This window comes from Hyla sarda, chromosome 8 (assembly GCF_029499605.1).
Source record: "Hyla sarda isolate aHylSar1 chromosome 8, aHylSar1.hap1, whole genome shotgun sequence".
Classification (NCBI taxonomy): Eukaryota; Metazoa; Chordata; class Amphibia; order Anura; family Hylidae; genus Hyla; species Hyla sarda.
Window position 1 is genome coordinate 182089645 of NC_079196.1, and position 17142 is coordinate 182106786.

The 17142-nt window shown below is 43.9% G+C and overlaps 1 protein-coding gene across 2 annotated transcripts in view; it reads right to left on the minus strand.

The window, feature by feature from the left end:
- The window catches only part of SMG1 (SMG1 nonsense mediated mRNA decay associated PI3K related kinase), a 164657-nt gene extending 152650 nt beyond the window's left edge, over positions 1–12007 (minus strand). For both annotated transcript variants that reach the window (XM_056537145.1, XM_056537144.1), the window contains exon 1: positions 11649–12007. In XM_056537145.1, the coding sequence (XP_056393120.1) occupies positions 11649–11725 (77 nt within the window). In that variant the 5' untranslated portion in view covers positions 11726–12007. The remainder of the gene's footprint in view (positions 1–11648) is intronic.
- Positions 12008–17142: the final 5135 nt, after the last annotated feature.

Sequence of the window (17142 nt, forward strand, 5' to 3'; positions counted from 1 at the left end):
GTAGTGGTCACATGACCAAGCTGCAGTAATGAAATGTACCTCAGCTGGGTTAGTTATACATTGGGGAGGAGACCGACCCAAGAGTGCTTCTTTCGGGTTCGTTCACACGTACAGGATCTGCTGCATATATCCTGCTAATTTTACTGCCCATTGACTTCACTGTGTAGCAAAATCAACTTCAGAAAATATGCAGATCCTGTATGTGCGGCCAAACTCTTTTAGGGTACGTTCCCACCTGGCGTATTTTGCTGCGTATTTTATTTCCCATTGAAGTCAATGGGTAGGAAAATATGCAGCAGCAAATACGCAACAAAATATGCCAGGTGGGAACGTACCCTTAGAGTATGTTCAGAGGTGCTGGAGTAACAGGGGATTTATTAGGTGAGCAATCGTTCCTTTACTATTTCAGCACATTTCATATTTTTGTTTATGATCTCGGAAAACCCTAATAAGTGGTATTGGCTGAAAAATATCATCATTCGAAAAGTATATACTGACTAGGGCTGAACTCCCTATATAGAAGTATCACATGATATCCTAAGGGCACGGCGTGTTTGTTGAGCAAGACAAAATAGGTGAGGTTTTAAGTATTAAAAATAGTGTATAAGACAAACTATGCAAACAGCACACATTCTATTCACAGTGGTCTGCCTAAGCTCTAGGTAAAAAGCCGTTCAGCCCGGAAAGTGTGCAAAACACAGGCATATGCATGCTGCTTCAATAAGGAGGGGTATTACGGCCTGCAGTTAGTATCACCCATCTGATTGCCTTAGCCCTCACCGATTTCCAGAAAAAGGGACCATGACTGCACAAAGTGTATGGCACTAACATAACCAAGCACAGCTGGTATAAAAGAGGAGATGAGGCTTCTATAACCCATTGTGGTATGTAACACAAGCAATGCAGGCACCAGTTGCTTGCACATTAGACATGCCTATATATTAGCCACGTATAGGTAGAGGGAGTAGAGGTGAGTGCGAGTCAGATGACACCATCTAAGATGCAGGCACTTCCTGAATATGACTGATCTTGTACAGCAGTGTTTCCCAAAAAGTGTTCCTGCTGCTGTTGCAAAACTACAGCTCCTTCGGCTATCCGGGCATGCTGTGAGTTGTAGCTTTGCAACAGCTGGAGGCACCCTCGTTAGGAAACACTGCTGTACAGGGTCAAGAGGCTATACCACTCAATATAAAAGAGGAATAACCCCTAAGATGTGACAATAAAATGGGTCATTTTTCAGAAGCTAGGGGATAGCCAGCCATGTGCTCATTTTACTACCCAGAATATTAGACATTGACACAGAGTACTGAGAAGATCCCAGGTCATCAAAGGGGCCTTACTGGTGACCTCAATGGGCATGTGGCACTAACTGCTGTTGCCCAAATTTATCAAAACTGTGAGAGAAAAAAAAAGTAATTTCCCCACAGCAACCAATCACAGCTCAGCTAAAGTGAAAGCTGAGCTGTGATTGGTTTTTCTTCTCATACAGTTTGATAAATCTGGGCCCTGATGTCTAAATAGATCTAAGGCATTCAACCTATGGTTATATGTGAGGTGACACCGCTATACCTGTCATAATAAAAGATGTCTATTGCTTCTGTCTTAAGACCCACAAAATCCAGCACTGGAGTGGTAGGGACCATGGCTGCAGGACAAGTGAACGTGGGCAGGTAGGGACCATGGCTGCAGGACAAGTGAACGTGGGCAGGTAGGGACCATGGCTGCAGGACAAGTGAACGGGGGCAGGTAGGGACCATGGCTGCAGGACAAGTGAACGTGGGCAGGTAGGGACCATGGCTGCAGGACAAGTGAACGTGGGCAGGTAGGGACCATTGCTGCAGGATTTGGTGAAGTGTGTTTTGATTTGTTATTTTATAACATTTTCCAAAGTTGCTTGAGTGTTGTACTCTGGTATCTTTGGCGCTCCAATTCAAAAGAATGGAGCTAAGGGGGATCATTTTCACTGGACAACTCCTTTAATTTGGTGCATTTTTTTAATAAAAAAAAAAAATAAAATAATAATTACGCCACCGAGTGGCATGAGATTGCTCAAAAATAAATAAAAATATACAGCTAAAAACATGCACCTATAGGACAAGCCATACTGCTTTTAAATTGAGGTCAGGCCCCTTTGTTAGACAAGGTACAAAAGTTTCGAATACATAATATGGTGCATGTCATGTAACAAAGCTTTTTTTTTTTTTTTTGCACAAACTGTGCCTGAATTCTAGCATATTTGAAACGGTAGATCTGCCCATTGGTGCTTGGTATGGCCACATTTTAAAGAATAAGGAACAATGATCAACCACAAAGAATGAATAAAAAGCGGTCTTTCAGTTCCAGAAAGTAAAGTTTATTGCTGTATAATAGAATACACTCTGTATATATAAACCTCTATTTCCAGGATCTATGCTTGCAGTCACTGAAAAGAAACCTTCATAGTTTCACGCTGTGCTGGTGGCGTCACACAGGTGCCCAGCACATCAGTCTCCAGCTCCTTCTCTTAATATGACTAGGAACTGATCGATATTGTGGGTCAGGTTTAATATTGTAAATGTGTATGATTAAGACACTTCTGAGTCTTGTCCAACAAAGTGGTGTCACCTAAATGTGCTAGAATTTTGGTGCTTAATTGTAAACAATGCCAACCAACTAAGAACACTTAGACTAGACTGACTATAGGTGCACTAGATTTATGGCCTGAGCCACTGTGATAAGTCTGGCACATTTGAGACTCCACAACTATGTTTGCAGAGTATAAGACAAAGGACAGTGTTTCTCTACCAGTGTGTCTCCACCTGTTGCAAAACTACAACTCCCAGCATACCTGGACAGACTTTGGCTGCTGGTCATGCTGGGAGTTGTAGTTTTGCAACAGCTGGACACCCCCTGGTTGGGAACAACTGATTAAGGCTGCGTTCACATGCTATTACTAGCAGCGGGTTACACTACCATTGATTTGAATGGGTCCACAGTCAGTCTGCAATAGTGTCAGATTTGCGGACTGTCCGCAGACCCATTCAAATCAATGGTAGCGTAACTCGCTGCTAGTAATAGCTTGTGAACGCGCCCTTCGACAGTTTTAGTAAATAACCCAACACCTTCCTCCCCAAGTATATTAGAAAATTGTGCAGCTTCTCATTATACACAAAACAGAATATTAATTTACCATAATTCCCCAGTTTATATACGTGTTAGTACGATGATAAGTGTCCTGCTATATACTGCCCATATGGTCACGTCCTATGCACCAAAATCCCTTCTATGTTGTCATTGTTTGTTACATATCTGAACTGTTTAACTCATTTCTTAAGAACAGTCTCGAGCATTGGTCTTCAAACTGTGGCCCTCCAGATGTTGCAAAACTACAATTCCCAGCATGCCCGGACAGCCGTTGGCTGTCCGGGCATGCTGGGAGTTGTAGTTTTACAACATCTGGAGGGCCACAGTTTGAAGACCGCTGGTGTAGAGTCATGGACACTGTCAGGCCAGGCATTAAGAGGCTGTTTTATCAGGAAGTACCCCTCCAGATTGGAGCTACATGTCCGACTGTCCGATGTGACCTACCTCAGCCAATGATTAGCATCATACCTGTAGCAGCAGGCAGGTAAATGACCCCTTTACTGTCAAGTCAGAAAGAGAAATGTAAAAATATATTTATATTCCCAAACAACCCCTTTAACCCCTTGCCGCAGAACACCGGGTATACTCGGCGCTGCGGCACGGGAGGGTTATGAAGTGAGCTCAGGAGCTGAGCTCGCATCATACCCGCATGTCCAGCATTAGCCACAGGTCAGCAGCCAGGACCTGTGGCTAATGCTGGACATGGCCGTTCTGGCAGATGTCCGGCATTAACTCTTTAGACGCGGCGATCAAAGTTGATGGCCGCGTCTAAAAGAGAAAGTAAAAGCTTCCCAGCAGCTCAGTCGGGCTCGGGACATTGCAATATAATCAGCTAGGACGCCTTACCCGCCTCCTGCGCGTCCGAACTGCGATTGATTGCTGCAAGCCTGAAATCCAGGCTTGAGCAATCAACCGCCGATAACACTGATCAATGCAAAGCTATGGCTTTGCAGTGATCTGTGTACAAGATCAGTGTGTGCAGTGTTATAGACCCCTATGGCAGCTATAACACTGCAAAACCAAAAAGTTACTTAACCCCTTCCCTAATAAAAGTTTGAATCACGCCCCATAAAATATAACCCGTGTAAATAAAAATAAACATGTGGTATCGCCGTGTGCGTAAATGTCCCAACTATAAAAATATATTGTTAATTAAACCGCACGGTCAATGGAGTACACGTAAAAAAATTCCAGAGTCCAAAATAGCGTATTTTTGGTCACTTTTTATAACAAAAAAAAAAAATGAATAAAAAGCGATCAAAAATACCAATAAAAACTTCAGATCACGGCATAAAAAAGGAGTCCTCATACCGCCCTGTACATGGAACAATAAAAGTTATAGGGGTCAGAATAGGACAATTTTAAATGTATACATTTTCCTGCATGTAGTTATGATTTTTTTTCTGAAGTAATAAAAAAAATTAAACCTATATAAGTAGGGTATCATTTTAATTGTACGGACTGAATAAAGACATAGGTGTCATTTTTAATGAAAATTGTACTGCATAGAAACAGAAGCCCCCAAAATTTACAAAATGTTTTTTTCCTCCATTTTGTCGGACAATTATTTTTCTTTCCGTTTTGCCATAGATTTTTGGGTAAAATGACTGATGTCATTACAAAGTAGAATTGCTGGTGCAAAAATGAGCCCTCATACAGATTTTTAGGGGCAAAATTAAAAGGGTTATGATTTTTATAGGGTAAGGAGGAAAAAAAACTATATGTCCTTAAGGGGGTTAGAAGGAATGGGTCATCAGAAAATTACCTATTGTAGAAATCATGGATTTTAGGTTTCACGTTTTTTTTAAATATTATAATTATATATATATATATATAAAAAAAAAAAAAAAAAAGTTCTCCCTTCAAAATGTCCCTTTTTGCAGTTTCCATTATGGACACTAGGACTAATAGTAGTCTTCCTGTTCTGTACAGTTCACTTCCCAGCAGTGTCCTCATTATCACAGACAGAAGTACAGTGAAAAATGACACCAGTGCATAGTTAAGAAGGTATCGGGTCATTTACAATGGGTGATTGTCAGAGATCATCCTTCTCCTCATAATATGAACTCTGCACAGGTAACAGCATCCTATAGTATTTATTATGGCCAACTACTGACCACTGTGCATATGCCTATGTGTCTTGCTGTAAAGCATCTCTCTAAATGCTGTTAAAAGCAGTTCATGTAAGATAGCAGCCCCCATGGAGAGACCATGATTTAATATCTGACTAATCAGTAACAATGGATAAATAAAAAGGTGATACATTTAGTAAGTGTGATATGATGACCGTTCAGATTATTGTCTAACTTATTGGCCCTCATTTACTTAGAAAAATCGGGTTGTAAGTCTATGTTGCTTTCTTACCCGATTGCTTTTTCCCCTGGTATTTATTATTATGTCGCATCCTGTTTGTCGCACGTGCATCTTTTTGGCTTGGTTTCCAACTCCTCTGAGTTGTCGGGAAAAAATCCACGACAATTCAACAAGTTTGGGTTGAAAAGTTTTATAAATACGTGGGAAAGCTCAGAAATGTCGGGTTACACCCCTTTTTCGGGGTTGGGAGAATCCAAATCGGGTCCGTCGGGAAAAAATGTTGCATCGTGTCGCAGACAAAGATGTGACAAAAAAAAAACCCGACAAAACAAGTCGGGTTTAGAATAGTAAATGAGGGCCAATGTGTGGGTTTAACAACTGATCAAAGGATTGGAAGTGATATCAGTCAATGGATCGCCAATACACAATCGCCCACTGCTCCATTCACTGTCTACAGAACCTCCAAACAGAACTAAGTCAGCTGTAAAGTTCAGAAGTCCCATAGAGAACTAGGTGGTGGCTGAGTATGTGCTCTTACACTGCATTTGTTTTGGATACATCTGACCTCTATTCTTGCAACCAGTGGGGGTCCCAGCAGTCAGATCCCATTGATTAACTAGATATCCTCAGTCTTGTGAAAAGGAAATAACTTAAAATCAGGCTAACCGCTTTAAGGCCTATACCCTGGTGCTTTAAACTAGGGTTACATGGTGATCTTGCAGGGAAGATGGGGGGGAGGAATAGGAGAGGGGAGGACAAGGGTAGGGACTATGGGGTAGGGGGGTGGGGATGAGAGCCTAGATGGAGCGGCTCCTACCTGTATTGTCCCCGCTTCTACCCCTACTACTAGGCGGAGTGTGACATCCTTATAAGGGCAGCCCCGCTCTGGAACCTAACCCTGTATGGGCCTATCAAATCCCTGGTAGAAGCGAGGGAGATAAGGTACTCTCTCTCTCTCTACTTGGGGCTCTCTCTGTGGATAGGAGAAGGAGCACAACCCTACAAAAATTGTTCAGATGATTGTGCAGTGAATGTTCACAAAATGAAGTGAAACTGTCACATAGGCTTGATGTGAGTTATGCAGCATTGGACAGTCTTGAGCAATTCTTAGGATGATTATAAATACAGATGTCCCGATACCTTATTTATTTATTTATTTATTTTTTTAAGACCGAGTACGAGTACCGATCCTTTAATTCTAGTACTCGCCGATACAAAGTACGAGTACTTTTATGTTAAAGGGAATCTGACACCAGGGTGACCCGGTTTCTGACACTGTTTACCGTATGATATGTGGGTTCCTTGTTGTGCGCAATGGAGGCGGCTGCTGTAATATGAGCCAAGATTTCTCTCTTCTCCATTGGGCAGGACAGGGAATTTGGCATTAGCGGTGAGATCAATGTCTCCGGAGTGATTGCGCTGATGTTCACATGGTGAACGGCGGTAGAAACCGGGTCACCTGCACTAGCTACCTATAAATTCAAGTTAGTGCAAGTGCCTCTGCTGTAAGATTGCCTTAAATAGTAGGTAGTATCCCCTTGTAGGTAGTATAGATAATTGCAAACATTAGACAGCAGGACCCCCTTGTAGCCAGCAGCTCCCCCCCCGTAGCCAGCAGGACCCCCATCTGTAGAAAGAAGCCCCCCTTTGTAGCCAGCAGGACCCCCATCTGTAGAAAGAAGTCCCCTTTGTAGCCAGAAGACCCCACCCCTGTAGCCAGCAGGACCCCCCATAGACAGCAACCCCTTTGTAGCCAGCAGGAACCCCCCCCCCCCCCCCAATAGACAGCAGCCACCCCTTTGAAGCCAGCAGGACCCCCCATAGACAGCAGCCCCCTTTGTAGCCGGCAGGAACCCCCCCCCCCCTGTAGACAGCAGCCACCCCTTTGAAGCCAGCAGGACCCCCTGTAGATAGCAGTCCCCCTTTGTAGTTGCTCACTGTCCGGAGTCGCCACTCCACAGGCCCGTTCTCATCACTGCCGCTGCCAGATTCTGCCGTAAGCATTATGGAGTCTTAAGGAGGAGCATGTGACATACACATCACTCTGCTTCCTCAGTAGAGTTACGCTGGGCGCAGTGGAGTGACGTGTAGGTCACATACTCCTCCATAGGACGCCATAATGCGGACGGCAGAACGAGGCAGCAGCAGTGATGAGAATGTGGCTGCGGCAGTGATGTGAACCGGAGGCACTATACCAGGTATCGGATTTGGTATCCGGGACATGAGACGAGTCCCCGATACCATGCAGATACCTGGTATCGGAACATCCCTAATTATATAGCAATGCAAGTTCCCAATATTCAAAAAATCCAATCAGTACATATTACAGAAATAAAGAGCACCCAAGACAAATGCATTAAATCAAAACATATGGATATGCTTCTCTGCTCTGTAGGGGTACATGTGGGACGCACAGATTGACTTGTTTTAACTAACAATAAATGTTACGTTTTAGAATATCAGAGATATTTGTTCTTTTAGAACACTAGTATTTTGTTCAACCTGTTCAAGCAGGGATTCCTAGGGTTACATGGTGACTTTGGCCACAATGCATTACATGTCCCAAGTTTGTAGCGTCAAGTGCCTGTACTGCAGTTTATATTTGTGAATGGTGCCGTAATGTGACATGATTCCTGCACCCGGGGCCAGGTGAATTCCTAGAGACTGCTGGGTCGTGGCAACTTACATGGCGTAATGCATCCACATTCATTGGCGGTAGTGCTGGCACATGTAATCTTGGGCTATGTGACTTATAAGAGGCTAAAGCGCCTGGGTACCCCCACTCATTTTTAAGCAATTGTACCTGTCGTCTATGGACAGTGTAAAGGTAGTATCAGATGGGCAGACTGTTGCCCGATGCAAGCGCCGATCAACTAGATTGGCGGTCAAACAAGGCTATAAAACAGTTTTTGCAACGATGCTGGATCATTTGTGTGGCTCTTTACTTCTATCATTCATCGGTCACATGCCCCCTACCACACAGGGCACTGTGAGGCAAGCGTATAAGATGATCCCAGGAAAAAGTGTGGAATTCAAGATTTCTATATGGACTTGTCTTGCAGGACTCTTGCTAACAAGAACAATGGGGGAGATTTATCAAAACCTGTCCAGAGGAAAAGTTGACCAGTTGCCCATAGCAACCAATCAGATCACTTTCATTTTGCAGAAGCCTTGTTAAAAATGAAAGAAATGATCTTATTGGTTGCTATGGGCAACTTGTCAACTTTTCCTCTGGACAGGTTTTGATAAATCTCCCCCAATGTTTCTGCATGACTTGAGACCTGTGTGTGTTTTTTTTTTTTTTTTATTTTTTTTTTTTTAAACAAGTCAGAACCATGTGATCAGCCAATAAATGAGCATGTGATCAGGCCCAAACTAAAGGAAAAGATCAGCAGCGAAACTATCATTTATCTGGGGCTAAAATAAGTTAATAGAAATCGGAAGACATTTTTCTAAACGCAAAAGCAGAGGTCTCCAAACTGGACCTCCAGATGTGGCAAATCAACTCCCAACATGCCCGGACAGCCTTTGGCTTGCTGAGAGTTGTAGTTTTTCAATAGCTGGAGGTTTACAGTTAGGAGACCACTGGCCTAAAGGATTAGTATTGCTGGACAGCAGTGTTCCCGTTCAGGCAGGTAAAAAGGATGCTGGTCTGGGCACCTGGGAGGAAAAACCTTTGAATCCCAATGTCGGGAGGCTGGAGTATAGATGCGGAAAACGTGTTGAACAAAAGTTTTCCTAGTTTATTAGACTAAAAATGACAATGCGTTTCACGAGGGGTCCCTCGCTTCGTCAGGCCATGGTGACAAACATAAGCTCATTGCTTTTACACACACATCAATCTGAAAAATTGCGGGAAAAAAGTCATAGTGACGTAATCAGATGACGTCTTTTTCCCCACAATTTTATGATTGATGTGTGTATAAAAGCAATGATCTTATGTTTGTCACCATGGCCTGACGAAGCGGGGGACCCCTCGTGAAACGCATTGTCATTTTTAGTCCAATAAAACTAGGAAAACTTTTGTTCAACACGTTTTCCGCATCTATACTCCAGCCTCCGGACATTGGGATTCAAAGCTTTTTCCTCCCAGGCGCCCAGACCAGCATCCTTTTTACCTGCCGGAACTGGGACACTGCTGTCCATCTGCAGAACCAGCAATACTGACCAGACCGACATCGCAGATAATCGGGATTGATGCACGGCAGCCACGTTAGGCTCCTTCCACACTATGAAAAGGACCAGTTATAAAATCGCGTGGTAAAATGGCCATTAGAAAAGCTTTAACTTTAGTAAATCACATTATAGTCTATGGGATTGTTCTAATACACATTTTAACCCGTTCTCACCCGTCATTCATAACGCACGTTATTTTGGGACTGGATATAGTAGCGGGGAAAATAGTGCATGCACTATTTCTCCCGCTACTATCTCCTGTCCCAAAATAACATGCGTAGAGATGAGCGAACTTACAGTAAATTCGACTCGTCACGAACTTCTCGGCTCGGCAGTTGATGACTTATCCTGCATAAATTAGTTCAGCTTTCCGGTGCTCCGGTGGGCTGGAAAAGGTGGATAACAGTCCTAGGAGACTCTTTCCTAGGAATGTATCCACCTTTTCCAGCCCACGGGAGCACCTGAAAGCTGAACTAATTTATGCAGGAAAAGTCAGCAACCGCCGAGCTGTGAAGTTCGTGACGAATCGAGTTTACTGTAAGTTCGCTCATCTCTAAACTTGCGTTATGAATGACGGGCGAGAACGGGTTAAAATGTGTATTAGAACAATCCCATAGACTATTATGGGATTTACTAACGTAAGTTACGGCTTTTCTAATGGCCATTTTACCCCCGTGATTTTATAACGGGTGTTATATAACGGGTCCTTTTCATAGTGTGAAAGGAGCCTTAGTGTTTAATACACAACTCCTATGCAATTACCAGTGTTGTGCCCGATACACAACAGAAGAAGGGGAGTGTGCCTATCTCACCTGTCTTCTTCCTACCCCATCCCCTTGGCAGATCACAGTAACGGCCCTTAGATAGCGACCCATTTGGCTCTTTCTTTTTTGTGCTATAAGGCCTAAAGGATTAGACATGTTAAATCCAACCTGTTTGACTACTGGTTGCCATCAAGGTGAGAGGCAATAGAGAACACAATACTGGGACGTGCAGTGAATGGGTACATTGATTTCATATACAGATGTGTGTACACTGGGTTGTAATTTCACCGCATTTTTAGCATCCATAATACCGCCGCATGTCATGGCCTGACAACTGTCAGTTCAGGTCATCGGATCTGGGGTCATATTTTGCTATTGTGAAACTGGTCATTGCCCTGTAGCAGTGTTTCTCAAGCAGGGTGCCTCCAGCAGTCACAAAACTACAACTCACACCATGCCCTTACGGCAGTGTTTCCACACCAGGGTGCCTCCAGCTGTTGCCAAACTACAACTGTTTGGTAACAGCTGGAGGCACCCTGGTTGGGAAACACTGCTGTATGGGAATGGTGTGAGTTGTTTAGCAACAGCTGGTGGCACCTTGGTTTGAATAGCACTGCTCTGTAGGATCCACACCACCATAAATCAGTGATCTCCAACTATTGAAAAAATACAGCGGCCAGGCATGCTGGGAATAGTAGTCTCCCAGCAGCTGGAGAGGCACAGATTGGTAATCACCAATATAGGTCATGCCCCCACTGACCACTAACTGGACATGGTGGTCGCTTCCACAGCGGGCACCGTAGTTTCTGGTCACCCCCATGAGCAGATCTCCTTGGAGGTGGCCCAGGTTTCTCCATGGTGTCCAGCATTACACCAGGACAGGCTGGATTCCAATGGATCTGATTGTATTGTTACCATGAGACAATGACCTGCACATTGGGATACCCCCCCCCCACAGCTGTGGGCACATGAACAGCAGGGTATGGTGGGCAACAGCCAGCACTGAGCCCCAATACTACAGCAGGGTATACCACCCATGTATGAGATGTAGCAGAGCTCGTGGGCAGCCCTGGCACCGGCCCGGATGGCACACACAGCCCGGGGGGGCCGGACACACGAGGGGCCCCTAGAGGCCGGCTCCCCCCGGGCAGTGTAGGTCTCAGAGCTGCCCCCGCTGTGCCCCTGCCATACACAGTACCGGCCCCGGACAGTCATGTGCTGCCCCCCACCCTCCGCCCCTCGGGCAGCACTAGGCCTAGGCCTCCAACTGACCTGGGTTGCCAGTCATTCCAGCTCCGCTGGTACTGCTTGCTGCTGCTCAGCCGAGTCCCCGGGGCTCTGCGGCTCATTACCTTCCCCTCGCCGGCATGGCCAGCAGCAGAGGACGAGGCTACAGGGAGCGGGGAGCAGAAGGAGGCCGAGGCGGGAGTAATGCTTTCGGTTCCTGCTTCCTGAGGAGGCGGCTCTGGAGCTCTGTGTGAACTGCTCGCTCCGGGGCTGTCGGCGGAGACCCCGCCCAACCTGCCCGTGATTGGCTCTCAGGGACAGATCCGTTTCCTTCTCGGGCGCTGTGTCTGTGATTGGCTGTTGTGAGATGGTCCCGCCACCCTGTTCTCCTGCCTTGCCTTTTATTTTTTCTTCCTAGGAGTTCAACGAGGCTGAGCTGTACGCTGGATGGCGCTGTATAGGCGTGATGGTGGAGCGACACCTGGCGGATAGGCTGGGACAGACACTCAGAGATGTCGTGTCTTCTGTACAGCGCGGGTTTGGGGGTTGTGAGTGTAGCAGTGAAATCCTAGTCTGCCACATGGTGCAACTCCGTGATACATTGTTTACGTGTACACGTGTAACCTAAGGTCAGGGACAGGATTAAGACCAATAAAACCTGTGCAGAGGGAAAGATGACCAGTTGCCCACAGCAACCAATCAGATTGCTTCTTTTGTTTTTGAAAAGGCCTCTGAAAAATAAAGAAGCGATCTGATTGGTTGCTGTGAGCAACTGGGCAACTTTTTTTTTCTAAGCAGGTTTTTATAAACCTCCCCCTGGTCCTGCTGCTGAGGCTTTTGGTGGGCCAAATTTCCAGCACAGGCATTGTGGTATACTGATGCCGTCTGCAATGGAGGGCCCAGCTGCTGACTCCACCACTGACGCTATGTTTTATTTAACCCCATAAGGACCAAGCCCATTGTTACTTTAAAGGAGTACTCCGGCACGCACTTTTTTCCTTTTATCCCGTCCGGGCTGCAAAATAAAAGAAAACACACTTTCTCTTACCTGCCAACGAGCCCCCGGAGCTCCGGTACAGGTGTTCGGTCCCCGGGCTGTATTCTTCTTACTTCCTGTTAGCCCGGCACGTCACACGGAGCTTCAGCCTATCACCAGCAGAGGCGGGACATCGCTGCGGCCGGTGATAGGCTGAAGCTCCATGTGATGTGCCGGGCTAACAGGAAGTAAGAAGAATACAGCCGGGGACCGAACACCTGTACCGGAGCTCCGGGGGCTCGTTGGCAGGTAAGAGAAAGTGTGTTTTCTTTTATTTTGCAGCCCGGACGGGATAAAAGGAAAAAAGTGTGTGCCAGAGTACTCCTTTAAGGACCAGGCCAATTTTATTTTTGCGTTTTAGTTTTTTCCTCCTCGCCTTCTAAAATCCATAACTTCTTTATATTTCCATCTTTTGACCCATATAAGGGCTTGTTTTTTGCGTGACCAATGGTACTTTGTAATGACACCTCTCATTTTACCATAAAATGTATGGCGAATCCAAAAAAGTTTTTTTAGGGAGGAAATTTTAATGAAAACCACAATTTTGCACATTTTGGAGGGTTTTGTTTTCACACTATACACTTTATGGTAAAAATGACGTGTTCTTTATTCTGTGGGTCAATACGATTAAAATGATACATATGGCTAGATACTTTTATATTTTTGTACCGCTTAAAAAAATCTAAAACTTTTTGTACAAAATCAGTAATCCAAAATCACCCTATTTTGACCACCTATAACTTTTTCATTTTTCCATATATAGGGCGGTATGAGGGCTCATTTTTTGCGCCGTCATCTGTACTTTTTATAGATACCACATTTGCATATATAAATCTTTTAGAACATTTTTTACAATTTTTTTTTAATAAAATGTGACAAAAAAGCAGCATTTTTGCACTTTTTTATTTTTTACATTTACGCTATTCACCGTTCTGTATAATTAACATTATATTTTGATAGTTCGGACATTTACGCATGCAGCGATACCAAAAATGTTTATATGTTTAAATAAAAATAAAATTATGCTTTTTGGGGATAAAATGGGAAAAACTGACAATTTTTATTTGGGATGGGGATTTTTAATTTTTTTAACTTATTTTTTTGACACTATTTATGTCCCCATAGGGGACTATCTATAGCAATCCTTTAATTGCTTATACTGTTCAGTGCTATGTATAGGAAACAGCACTGATCAGTAGTGTTGAGCGGCATAGGCCATATTCGAATTCGCGAATATTCGCGAATATATGGACGAATATTCGCCATATATTCGCGAATATTCGCATATGCGTTATATTCTCGTTTTATTTTCGCATATGCGAATATTCACGTATGCGAAAATTAGCATATGTGAATATTAGCAAATACAAAATTAGTACGCGCGAAGATTCGCATATGCGAAAATTAGCATATGCTAATTTTCGCATATGCAAATTTTCGTACGCCAGTCTCACACAGTAGTATTACAGCCTTCTTTACACCACACAAGCTGGAAGCAGAGAGGGGTGATCCCTGTGATGTGTACTGTGAAGAAAAAAAACAAAAAAAAAACCAATATTCGTAATTACGAATATATAGCGCTATATTCGCGAAATTCGCGAATTCGCGAATATGCGATATTCGCGAATAATATTCGAATTGCGAATATTCGCGAGCAACACTACTGATCAGTATTATCGGTGATCTTCTGCTCTGGTCTGCTCGATCTCAGACCAGAGCAGAAGACCCCGGAAGACGGCCAGAGCCAGGTGAGGGGACCTCCGGCCACCATGCTGGATGATCGGATCGCCACGGCAGCGCTGCGGGCGAACCGATCATCCATTCACAGTACTGCACTGCCGTAGATGCCGTGATCTGTATTGATCACGGCATCTGAGGGGTTAATGGGGGACATCCGTTTGATCGCGGATGTCGGCCATATTTACACAATATTTATAACCATCATACTGTTACTGACCACATGCTGTACACTGAGACCAATAATACCAGTATACAAGGAGAAAATATTATCACCATACATAATACCATCATACTGTTACTGACCAAATACTATATACTGAGACCAATATTACTAATAATACCGGTATACAAGGAGGAATATTATCAACATACATAATGCAATCATTCTGTTACTGATCAAATCCTGTAATTCTGTCCAATATTACCAATAATACCAGCATATAAGGAGGGATATTATCACCATACATATTGCCATCATACTGTAACTGATTAAATCCTGTTTACTGAGTCCAATATTACAATATACCATTAAACAAGGAGGAATATTATCACATAAATGTTACTAACATACTGTTACTAACCAAATCCTGTATACTGAGACCAATACCAGTATACAAGGAGAACTACAGCATTTTTCAAAATGAACGACCTAATTTTAAACAGCTATATTTGATAAAGGAAATGTAGTACACAAAGAAAAAATAGCAGAAAATACACACAAAATCATGGGGGGAAATTTATCAAAGTCTGTCCAGTGGAAAAGTTACTGAGTTGCCCGTAGAAACCAATCAGATCACTTCTTTCATTTTTGGTTACTATAGGCAACTGGTCAACTTTGCCCAATGTCTCCTGTTCAATTAAAGCTACTGCTGCTGATATCCTGTTTTTATTCTGTACATTCATGGTCAACACTCGGATTGACATATTTTGGCGATTATCTAAAACTTTAGGCCACGCCTATTGCATCCACACACCTGTAAGTTACTGAATGTTTAAAGGGGTACCCCAGTGAAAACCTTTTTTCTTTTAAATCAACTGGTGGCAGAAAGTTAAACATATTTGTAAATTACTTCTATTAAACAATCTTAATCCTTCCTGTACTTATTAGCTGCTGAATACTACAGAGGATTCTTCAAATTCTTTTCTTTTTGGAATGCTCTCTGATGACATCACGAACACAGTTCTCTCTGCTGACGTTATTATAATAATAATAACACTTTATTTATTGTTGCCCTTTGTGGGATTTGAACCCAAGCCCCCAGCTCTGCAAGGCAGCAGTGGTAACCACTGAGCCACCATGCTGCCCTTAGCATACATCTGCTATGCATGGTTGCTAAAATGGACAGAGATGTCAGCAGAGAGCACTGTGCTCGTGATGTCATCAGTGTTCCAAAAAGAAAGGAATTTCCTCTGTAGCATTCAGCAGCTAATAAGTACTGGAAGGATTAAGATTATTTAATAGAAGTAATTTACAAATATGTTTAACTTTCTGCCACCAGTTGATTTAAAAGAAAAAAAGTTTTCACCGGAGTACCCCTTTAACCCCTTCCCGCTATTGGACATATGCATACGTTCAGGCGAACTACACGTTCGCGCAAATGGACGTATGCATATGTCCAAGCGATCTCCTGCTCTGCCGCGGGCAGCACAGGAGATCGCCGGTGGGACTCAGCTGTCAATCACAGCAGGAGTCCCACCGCAGCTGCTGGGGCCGCAATCGCGCCGTTCCCGGCAGCATTAACCCCGCTCTCCCGCTGCCCACCAACGGCGGCGCCGCGATAAAATAAGGGGGATCGAGGGTGTCCAAGACACCCTCATAGTTACATAGTTAGTACGGTCGAAAAAAGACATATGTCCATCAAGTTCAACCAGGCAATTAAGGGGTAGGGGTGTGGCGCGATATTGGGTAGGGATGGGATTTTATATTTCTTCATAAGCATTAATGTTATTTTGTTCCAGGAATGTATCTAATCCTGTTTTAAAGCTGTAAATTTTTCCTGCTGTGACCAGTTCCTGAGGTAGACTGTTCCATAAGTTCACAGTTCTCATGGTAAAGAAGGCGTGTCGCCCCTTGAGACTAAACTTTTTCTTCTCCAGACGGAGGGAGTGCCCCCTCGTCCTTTGGGGCGGTTTAACCTGGAACAGTTTTTCTCCATATTTTTTGTATGGGCCATTAATATACTTGTATACGTTTATCATATCCCCCCTTAAACGTCTCTTCTCAAGACTAAACAATTGTAACTCCTTTAATCTCTCCTCATAGCTAAGATGTTCCATGCCCCATATTAGTTTAGTCGTGCGTCTCTGCACCCTTTCCAACTCCGCAGTGTCCCTTTTATGGACAGGTGCCCAAAACTGAACAGCATATTCCAGGTGAGGCCGTACCAATGCTTTATAAAGGGGGAGTATTATGTCCCTGTCCCTTGAGTCCATGCCTCTTTTGATACATGACAATATCCTGCTGGCTTTGGGAGCAGCAGCCTGACATTGCATGCTATTCTGTAGTCTGTGATCTACAAGTACACCCAGATCCTTCTCTACCAGTGACTCTGCCAGTTTAATCCCCCCTAAGACATACGACGCATGCAGGTTATTAGTACCCAGATGCATAACTTTACATTTATCCACATTGAACCTCATTTGCCAAGTGGATCCCCAGACACTTAGTCTATCCAAGTCATCCTGTAACCTATACACATCCTCTATAGACTGTACCGTGCTACAAAGCTTGGTGTCATCTGCAAAGATAGAAACAGAGCTGTT